General features: G+C 40.8%; 1 protein-coding gene across 1 annotated transcript; it reads right to left on the bottom strand.

Annotated features, from left to right (window-relative positions):
• Positions 1–8,157: 8,157 nt before the first annotated feature.
• On the bottom strand, positions 8,158–9,596 carry LOC113013487 (P2Y purinoceptor 1-like). The gene has a single exon (XM_026154433.1). The coding sequence runs from the start codon at positions 9,529–9,531 to the stop codon at positions 8,578–8,580; it is 954 nt and encodes a 317-aa protein (XP_026010218.1). The 5' UTR covers positions 9,532–9,596; the 3' UTR covers positions 8,158–8,577.
• Positions 9,597–10,880: the final 1,284 nt, after the last annotated feature.

Raw genomic sequence — 10,880 nt, 5'->3', positions numbered from 1 at the left:
AAACCTCTGGTTGCTTCATTTTTTCTATTTTAAATCAGATACTTTAAAGGTTTTAGTAAAGCTGCATTATCATGGTGAGGCAAAGTGCTTTATGTCCCTGTGTGTCATGAGCAGCTATAAAATGCCTTTTCTTAAAGGACAAATTGGGTTTGAATTTGAGTTACAGCAGGCTGTCGCCACTGCAACACAGCCCACAGACAGCAAATAACAGGAATCGGACTCACCGTCCACCCTTGTCTACAGCAACCACCTAGCATGACCTAAAAAACATTGTCTTTCCTCATAACTATCAAAAATATGAAATGATTAGCAAACAGTGAATCTGTTACAGCTGCAGAGAGCTATGGTGGTATCTTTGGAAGCTGTTTCCATAGCTAAGAGCCAGGCTGCTCTTTGTTAACTTTAGCTCTGCTTTCAATACAGCACTCCCAGACAGGCTAATAGTTAAACTGCTGGATATCCTACTTCCTTCTACCACCTGCTGCCTGGATCAGAGACTGTCAGACTGTGTCCAGAGAGTTGGAGTGGGGCCTCATCTTTCCTCAGCCCTCAGCCTTAGCTCCCCACAAGGTTGTGTACAGTTGAGTCCCCAACTGTACACTCTGTACACACATGACTGTGTTAGTTCCAACCCAGACAACGCAGTCATTAAGTTTGCAGATGATACCACCGTGGTGGGGCTTATCTCTGGGGGAGACGGGACGGCGTACAGAACTGAAGTTCAGAGGCTGTCACATTGCTGTGTATACAACAACCTGGACCTCAATGCCACCAAGACAAAAGAACTGGTAGTTGACTTTAGAAGGAGGAAGTCTGGGCTGCAGCCTGTCAGCATCAACGGGGAGTGTGTGGAAAGGGTCTCCAGTTTCAAGTTTCTGGGTGCGCACATAGACACAGACCTCTAATGGAGCTCAAACACCTCTGCGGTTTTGAAGAAGGCCCAACAGAATTTCCACTTTCTGAGAATCCTCAGAAAAATGGACCTGAAGAAGGAGCTGCTGATTATCTTCTACTGCTGCTCCCTTGAAAGTGTACTGACATACTGCATCTGTGTATGGTTCTCCACCTGCACCACGGCACACAAAAAGGCACTTCAGAAGGTCATTAATATGGCCCATAAAATCATTGGGCATCCTCTTCCGTCCCTGAAGGACCTGTACAGTACTCTCTGTCTCAAGAGGGCACGCAGTATCCTACGGGACTGCACACACCCAGAACACCAGGTGTTTAAGCTGCTGCCATCTGGCAGGAGATTCAGGCTGCTGAGGTCCTGGACAAACAGACTCAAGGATAGCTTTACAACAGGGCAATAGCCCTAATCAATGCAAACAGCGGACCTGATTGGCCACCTCCCTGGACTTGTTTGGGGGGGTAACAACAATGACAATAATAATACTTATATTTACAAAAAGAACAAGGTGCAATAAAAATTAATGTGCAATAATAACACTGTGCAATATAGATACATTTATTCTTCATTTTATTACTAAGTTAAGTTACTGTGTCGTGTCGTGTTGTATGTAGTGCCGACGTGGGACAGTTTTCCAATTTGATTGTATTATTGTACTATGTGTGACTGTGCAATGACAATAAAGAGTTATCTGATCTTATCTTAAATATATATATGATATGACGTAACCACGGAGACAGGGTCAGTCATGTTAGCTAGCAGTGACTGTTTACAACAGTGAATGGGATGATTGTGTGCACAGCCTTCACACACCGCACAAGGTAAAGACATTACTCGTTCAATTTTGTTTTTCCTTTCTTTCTGTTATTTACTTTCTGTTGGCCGTCACCTCAGGTTCACCATTACAGCCTACAAATGTACACCGTCTAAATATTAACACATTTGAAAGATAAAGTTGTTTACAAACATTCATGTCTCAAAAATAAGCACAGCTGTTCATGTTTGTCAGTGTAGTTTTATTTGTAAGAAAATTATTAACTTCATATTGTGTACCCAATCAAAGAACATTTGATAAGTCTGTTATATTCCTGTGCCCTATGTGAACTGGAATACATATATATCCTGACAATTATAGTTGAGCAAAATTCAGTTAAATCTTGAAACAGTAGATACGGGTAGAAATGGGATCAGAATAATCTTTGCATAGTCAAAAGTGGATACCTCCTGTTTGCATTCCATCATATTAAAAAAGAAACTACAGCACACTCCATGTGATTTTGCATCCACTTCCAAATTGTAGTCAAGCAGCCCAGTCTCAGAAATAGGTAACAGAAATGTCTCTAATGTAGACCTGTACAGTTTAGTGTAAGCATTAAAAGATCATAAAGGAAACTAACATTTATGTCAAACGAATTTAAATAAAAAATGAACAGGCACTTCATAGATGTTAAAAGAAAGGAACTGAAAACAACACTTTTAAAACAGTATTGTGGGGTGTAGGTGGTCATCGAAATAGAAAACAGAACTGAAAAATTTTCAAAAACAAACATTAGCATGCACTAACAGTTATCTTTGGAGGAAGGTGTGGGTCTCCCATGACAAGATAAAAACAATTTTCTGGGATACATAAATTTCATAATGTATGTGTCATGGTACTGGGTCGTGTGACCCAGTGTTTGAGTTTTATGTATTTTTTGTAGTCATTTTCAATCTAGTTAAATTCTAGGTTGCTGTTCAGACCTTATTTCTTAGTTATTTCTGTCATCTCCGCCTGTACTCAGTCTCCCTGGTTCCTGCGTCTATGTTTCATGTCTATGTGGTTACGTTAAGTTCATGTCATGTTTTATCTCCATGTCTATGTCTCCGTGTTTCCTGTTTTATTTTCTAAGAGTCTGGTGTTCTTTGTTCATTGTAGTTAGTGTTACTCTCCCCTGTATTGTCATTGTGTTTCATTCGAGTCAGCTGTGTCCTCATGTGTCTCCACTTCCCCCGATCACCTCATGTGTGTATTTAAGTCCTCAGTCTTCCTTTGTTCGTTGTTGCGTCGTCTGTGTCCCTCCCCTCTAGTCAAGTTAAGTGTTTTTCAGGATTCTGTGCAGTTCATGTTTGCCATTTGGTTTATGTTGTTTTTCATACAGCCGCACGATGAGGCTCCGTGCAGGTCATGTTCATGTCTGTTTCGTCACGCCATTTGGTTCACAGTTTCCATGCATCTGCACAGCAAACCTGTAAAGCATCTCATTGATATGTGAGGAATGGGATATGATAACAGATGTCTTGTCTTACATCAATAAACTATAAATACCAGGAGATAGTTATATTTTATTATATTTGTATTATAGTTTATAGCTGATAGATATTGAATTTACTAAATAGCTGGATGAGCATGAAAAATATGTCCAGAATTTAGAGTTGGATGTCGAGAAAATAGCTTCTAACCAGTTCCTCCGTTACTGGATGGCTTCTCAGTAAAGGAGTCCAGTAAACTTTACGGTTCTGCTTTTATTCACCAGGAACTATAAGGGAAGCCTTTCAGTGCCTCCAGCCTCCTCTGAAAGACTTCTGTTCCACAGTTTTCCAGTTTGATCATTTTGATGTTCTCATCCTGTGGATAACAACATACATGGATGGAGGTTTATTGTTAACTTTTGTAAGGTGTATTTATTTAACATATCCAGCTCCAACCCCACTGTGATCCTGAACTGGATAAGCACTTAAGAAAATGTGTGAATAAATGGACATACATCAGCTTACTATATTTATCCAAACAGACTGGACCAATAATGCTTCACTGAATTAGAGATTTTAATAATCTCGTCAATGTAAAAATGTCTCATGCTGATATACCTGCAAACCTGACAAAACTGTTTTTCAGACTACATGTACAGTGGGGCAAAAAAAAGTATTTAGTCAGCCACCGATTGTGCAAGTTCCCCCACTTAAAATGATGACAGAGGTCAGTAATTTGCACCAGAGGTACACTTCAACTGTGAGAGACAGAATGTGAAAAAAAAAAATCCATGAATCCACATGGTAGGATTTGTAAAGAATTTTTTCGTAAATCAGGGTGGAAAATAAGTATTTGGTCAATAACAAAAATACAACTCAATACTTTGTAACATAACCTTTGTTGGCAATAACAGAGGTCAAACGTTTACTATAGGTCTTTACCAGGTTTGCACACACAGTAGCTGGTATTTTGGCCCATTCCTCCATGCAGATCTTCTCGAGAGCAGTGATGTTTTGGGGCTGTCGCCGAGCAACACGGACTTTCAACTCCCGCCACAGATTTTCTATGGGGTTGAGGTCTGGAGACTGGCTAGGCCACTCCAGGACTTTCAAATGCTTCTTACGGAGCCACTCCTTTGTTGCCCGGGCGGTGTGTTTTGGATCATTGTCATGTTGGAAGACCCAGCCTCGTTTCATCTTCAAAGTTCTCACTGATGGAAGGAGGTTTTGGCTCAAAATCTCACGATACATGGCCCCATTCATTCTGTCCTTAACACGGATCAGTCGTCCTGTCCCCTTGGCAGAAAAACAGCCCCATAGCATGATGTTTCCACCCCCATGCTTCACAGTAGGTATGGTGTTCTTGGGATGCAACTCAGTATTCTTCTTCCTCCAAACACGACGAGTTGAGTTTATACCAAAAAGTTCTACTTTGGTTTCATCTGACCACATGACATTCTCCCAATCCTCTGCAGTATCATCCATGTGCTCTCTGGCAAACTTCAGACGGGCCTGGACATGCACTGGCTTCAGCAGCGGAACACGTCTGGCACTGCGGGATTTGATTCCCTGCCGTTGTAGTGTGTTACTGATGGTGACCTTTGTTACTTTGGTCCCAGCTCTCTGCAGGTCATTCACCAGGTCCCCCCGTGTGGTTCTGGGATCTTTGCTCACCGTTCTCATGATCATTTTGACCCCACGGGATGAGATCTTGCGTGGAGCCCCAGATCGAGGGAGATTATCAGTGGTCTTGTATGTCTTCCATTTTCTGATGATTGCTCCCACAGTTGATTTTTTCACACCAAGCTGCTTGCCTATTGTAGATTCACTCTTCCCAGTCTCGTGCAGGTCTACAATACTTTTCCTGGTGTCCTTCGAAAGCTCTTTGGTCTTGGCCATGGCAGAGTTTGGAGTCTGACTGTTTGAGGCTGTGGACAGGTGTCTTTTATACAGATGATGAGTTCAAACAGGTGCCATTCATACAGGTAACGAGTGGGGGACAGAAAAGCTTCTTACAGAAGACGTTACAGGTCTGTGAGAGCCAGAGATTTTCCTTGTTTGAGGTGACCAAATACTTATTTTCCACCCTAATTTACGAATAAATTCTTTACAAATCCTACCATGTGAATTCATGGATTTTTTTTTCACATTCTGTCTCTCACAGTTGAAGTGTACCTCTGGTGCAAATTACTGACCTCTGTCATCATTTTAAGTGGGGGAACTTGCACAATCGGTGGCTGACTAAATACTTTTTTGCCCCACTGTATGGAGCGCCGTTAGTAAAGTGAAACATGCTGAAATTAACGGCAACATTTTTCCACATTTAGCTCTAAATCTAAATGTTAAATCTAAATGTTACAGGAAACTGAATATTTAGCTAACATTTAGCAAATTTAGTCTCCATTTCACAATCGCCGCAGCACATGTCCAGCTAAATCGCTGGACATGCTGTTAGGCAATCTAACATTTAGATTTAAATATAATATTTAGATTTAAAATTTAGATTTAACATGTAAAATTGTGTTTTAAATGTAAGAAGTTACAAATATTTTACTAAATGTTGTAAAACATGACTTGAAAAAAACATGTTTTTGTAAGGTTTTGAGCTAAATGTAGAAAAATGTTGCCGTTAATGTCAGCATGTTTCACTTTACAAACGGCACCCCATATATATGCAGCTGTCCTCCTATGTCAGCTAACACGTTGACATTTATGTCACAATTCTGCATTTGTCTGTCTGGGTTCCTATTTTTAGAATTCTTACTTACTGGAGTTCCCCCATGAATGAAATCAGTTCTTCAGGTGACTCAGCAGTCCCACAGTGATAACTGAAACTTTACTGTGAATCTGTGGCTGCGATGAATCATTTTACTGGTAACTTGATCAACTAGCAACTTAATTAGTCATGACAGAAGATAGTATTTCAGTCCTGGCATTGTTTAAACAGTAACTGCTTTATTACAATATAAGGTAACGTTTACACCATAACGTTAAGCTAGCACCTTAAAGATGGTAAAACACGTAATAATAGGTATGTCCCAGTTCATAGGTCGAAGGACCCGGCCTTTGCGGTCTGCACGGGCTGTCCTTCAAAGACCGAGAAGGCTGGAAGTGCGAGGCTGTGAAATGGGACAGTCGAGCCTTCAGATTTGCATCACCAGCTGTCTCGGTGGAGTTTAATAAACTCAGCCATCTGCTCCTTGCTCACTGATATATAACAGGACACTGGAGTAAATACTCGACCATCTCACACTTCTGTTTAATAGTTTTCTGTTTGACGTTTATTCAGCTGTGTGAAAACTATAACTATAACCAGCTATCGAGCTAGTTGGTAACAGACGTCTCAGAAAACGTCGAAGCACTTTTGCAAATATGTGATGTCTTAATAAATCAAACAGATATTTGAAGTTTACACAGCTACATTCTCACCTGAAAATATGCTAAAAGTGTATTTTGTGACCCAGAAACAGTAATAGGAGTAATATTGAAACTAAGTAGCTGCCGCCATTGTTAGAGACTGGAATTTGCTGGGCTGCGCTATGAATTCTGAGATAGGTTGGGCCACGAAGGACACACTCGACCCATCCGTCAAATTCAGGGAAATGAAGGACGCATTTGTCAGCTGCATTTGGAGGAATCTTTAAAATGGGACAGCCTTCGTCGCCTGGCTGTGACGTAATTGGCCTTCGAATGATGCGGCCTATGAATTGGGACATACCTTTTATCTACAAATGCATCTCAAAGCTGTCTGTGAAGGTTCTCCGTCATCGAGGTCATCGTAGTCTAAGGAGCATGGAAAAAAAAACATCTGGACTTCGTTAAATTGCTTGAGGACGTTTCACCTCTCATCCGAGAGACTTCTTCAGTTCTAGGGTCAAATACTGGACTGGTGCTCTGTGACTCTCCACCATTTGACCCTAGAACTGAATAAGCTTCTCGGATTAGAGGTGAAGCTAAACCAAGTGACAAGAAAAACTATGGAAACTACATGAAAACAAAAACATGAATGAATTCAAAGTAGAATAATAATTCTAACACAACTCAGAATGGAAGAACATTAATAGAAAGAATAGTAAAACTCAACCTACAATAATAATTAAAACTAAAGCTGTGGAATAATAATTAAAAGCAAACTTAAAACTTTCAATAACAGCCTGAAATCACAAAATAACCCATCAAGACTCACAGGCAATGACATATTTAGGACTTATGTTAAATTATGTTTTAGGTCATAAATGGTTTTAATTGCAGCTACTGTTGTGTGCAAAATTGCAGAATCTCCATAATAAATTTGTCTAAAAGTCATAGTTTTATCAAGAGTGAGTCTTTTTGACTGGGAAAAACATAAACCTGCCACTTTTACTTATCCAAAATGTCTGATGAGGTTCCTTTGCTGGAATGGAGCATTTTCTTTATTCCAAACATGATGCTGCTAATTTAAAGCAAATGACCTGCTAATTACAATATATTTGAAAATATCTCGACTTTAATGACAAAGTATAAAGTAGTATTGCTTCTGATAACAACCTCAGAGGCTTTAAACCTTTAGGGGTGCATTTACTTTGCTATCTGTGGTAAACGAACGTCTGTGTAACGTATACACCCATGGTGAGAGCGGAAAAACTGCGCGATCACTTCTTAGAGAGGAAAATAAATATAGGTGTTACCATAATTTTACATGAGATATCCTGTGGCATTTTAGAATAGAATAGAATAGAATTCAACTTTATTGTCATTGGACATGTCACTAGTACGAGGTAACGAAATGCAGTCAGAGGATATCATAATCGACTACATTACGGTTCTTTCACAAAAACAACTGTGTATTCTTGCAATCTTAAATTGTATTCTTGAATTGATTTACCACCTTTAAAAATATTTGCAAAGCTGATTTTCCTCAAATATTTGAAACATTTAATTCAATTGCTGGAAATGTGTTGTACATAAAAAAACAAAAATGAGATCTAGACAAAACAGTTTATTTTACTGAAAAATAAATAAAAAGACAGAAAGCATCCACTATGCACTTACTATCAAAAATAAGGGAAATCTGAATAAAAATCATTTAATTATAGTTAGACAGCAGAACAACAATGAGGAGGCTTGAATTCAAATGCTCAAAGTATAGATATACAGTATATACAACATAATCAAAATTGACTTTCAGCGTGTGTACATACATGTGACATGCTGTTAACATTAACCTTCTATCAGCAGTGAAGCATGCAGCATCATATCCTGTTTGTTTTCACACATTCAAGCTGCAAACCTCCCATGCATGACACCATGCAACTACATCACAAATGCAATAACTCGTCTTTCAAGTATTTTTTAAGTATTATTTTTGCTTTTTAGTAAAAAGCAACATTTTTGTGTTTCTTACAAAAGTCTCAGATGAGTCTCAGATGAGGCGTACTCCTCATGTTCATCGGCACATTTCAAGTATCCGTGAGGTTAGAGGTGTACAGACTAGTGACAGCTTGGCGAGCTTGTTGGAGTAGCTGTCTGAGCTGAGAACAAACATCTTCACTTACATGCAGGTAAACTAGAGGATTGAGCGCACTGTTCAGACACACAAGGCCACGGCTTATCTGATGACAAATATAGACTCCATTAGACCATTTATGACATGTCCCCTTGATTACGCTTAGTCTTGACAAGAGGTTGAGATTTTTTAATATATGATAGGGGATGTAACAAACAGAGAACAGAAGAATCAAGATGAATAACAACTTTAAGCTTCTTTGTTTCAGTACTTCATCAATGTTATCATTGTGGCAGAGAACAGCAATCATATGTCCATAGCAGCTGAGGGTGATGAACAGGGGGATGCAAAATCCAGTGAGTGTCCGTCCCAAACTGTATTTCAGATAATCTTCAATGTACTTTTCAGAGGTGGTATCAAAACACTTCTTAGTATTGTTTATGGGTGATTTGGGGAAGAACATGTCTGGAAGACTTTGAACACTCACCAACAGCCAGACCATGACTGAGATAGCCACAGAATGAGTCACAGTTATTCTCCCCATCATCCTCATTGGATGGACAATAGCCAAGTACCTGTACACACTGATACAGGTGAGGAATCCAATGCTGCCGTATAAATTCAGGTTGAAGAAGAATCTTGTTGTCTTGCAAAAGGCTTCTCCAAAGATCCACTGATCACCCTTGAAGTAGTACACCATCAGAAAAGGGAGTGTGAGCAAATACAAAATGTCTGCAAGTCCAAGGTTGAAAACGAAAACAGAGACATTCCCCAGTTTCTCCCATTTCTGCAGCACTGACCTCAATCCCAGTCCGTTAGCCACCATGCCAGTGATGAATACTAAAATGTAGACAGGTGGCAGGAATTTTCCTGTAAAGTCAAAGCTGATGCAAGAAGACTTGTTCATTGCGTCCTTGATAGCAGTCGGTACAATTCCTCCTCCTCGATGAGTGAGAGCCTTCACTGCACAGATCAAAGCACACACACATTTATACACTTCCTGAGTTGCGTCTGTGGGCTATGAGATAACTGACTCACCTCTTTCACTGAAAACAGGAAAATATAACCATGCAGAAGTGGCAGTTTTCACACGTTTATACACGCTGTTGTTTGCTCTCATCCTGACAAAGCCATATGAGAAGTGAAAAGTGAAATAAGTTCAGCTCTAGTTTTTAGCCTATGCTTCCACAGTCTGAATCTCTGGGTTTTCAACATTTATCTTATCCCTGTTCTACAGCGTGGTTCTGTCCTGCCTGTTTAGCAACAATGAGACTGCTATGCAACAGAAAATGACCACACAATTAGCTTGTAAAAGCAGTTTCAAAACTTAAATTAACATACCAGAAAATCATTTGTGTGGATGTTACTCTAACACATACTGCCCATATTGATACTGTCCCAGCCTTACCCCAATGGTAGTGTGTTCCCCCAGTAGCACACTGCTCCCCCATCTCCTTTGGGACCTGTGCATAGCACTGTGGGCAGACTTACAAAACAGAGAGAGGTCCACAGTGTACCCACAGTATAGCATGCATTTCCATTCTGCCCTTTGTCTTTGACACAGATGGCAGCAGATCTGGTGCAGTGCTAGCCCAGGTGATACCCGGCGGGGAGAAAGTGGTGGCATACCATAGTCGGGTCTTCAACAAAGCTGAATGCTGCTATTGTGTCACAAGGCGGGAGCTGCTCGCAGTGGTATGTGCCATACACCACTTTAAGTACTACCTCGGGGGCCTCCACTTTACGGTCAGAACTGACCATGCTGCCTTGCAATGGCTCATGCAGCTAGCACGCTGGATTGAGAAGCTGCAGGCTTATGATTTTGAGGTTGTACACAGACCTGGGGCCCAGCACAAAAATGCAGATGCGCTTTCCCGCAGACCCTGTGCCCAAGACGGATGCCACTACTGTGAGAGGAAGGAAGCTCAGGAGGAGGACCAATTGGTGCCCGATGTAAAGTGTGCTGTGACAGGGGTAGAGGAACGGCCATCGCCTCTGTCAGTGCGCCCCAGGGCAGCTGTGGCTACAATGTAGCTGCCATCGCCAGTGTGTGAATGTGTGTGTGAATGGGTGAATGACTGAATGTAGTGTGAAGCACTTTGGGGTCCTTAGGGACTAGAAAAGCGCTATACAAATGCAGGCCATTTACCATCTGGTCAGAGGCTGGTTGCTGTGGATGCAACAGAGTAGAGACATCAATAGGAGGAGGATGCTGACATCAAACCAGTGCTTGGGTGAACTGAGGAACAGGGACAA

This window comes from Astatotilapia calliptera, chromosome 20 (assembly GCF_900246225.1).
Source record: "Astatotilapia calliptera chromosome 20, fAstCal1.2, whole genome shotgun sequence".
NCBI classification, from domain to species: Eukaryota; Metazoa; Chordata; class Actinopteri; order Cichliformes; family Cichlidae; genus Astatotilapia; species Astatotilapia calliptera.
The sequence above is the reverse complement of the archived record's forward strand: the minus strand, read 5'-3'. Positions and strand labels throughout refer to the sequence as shown.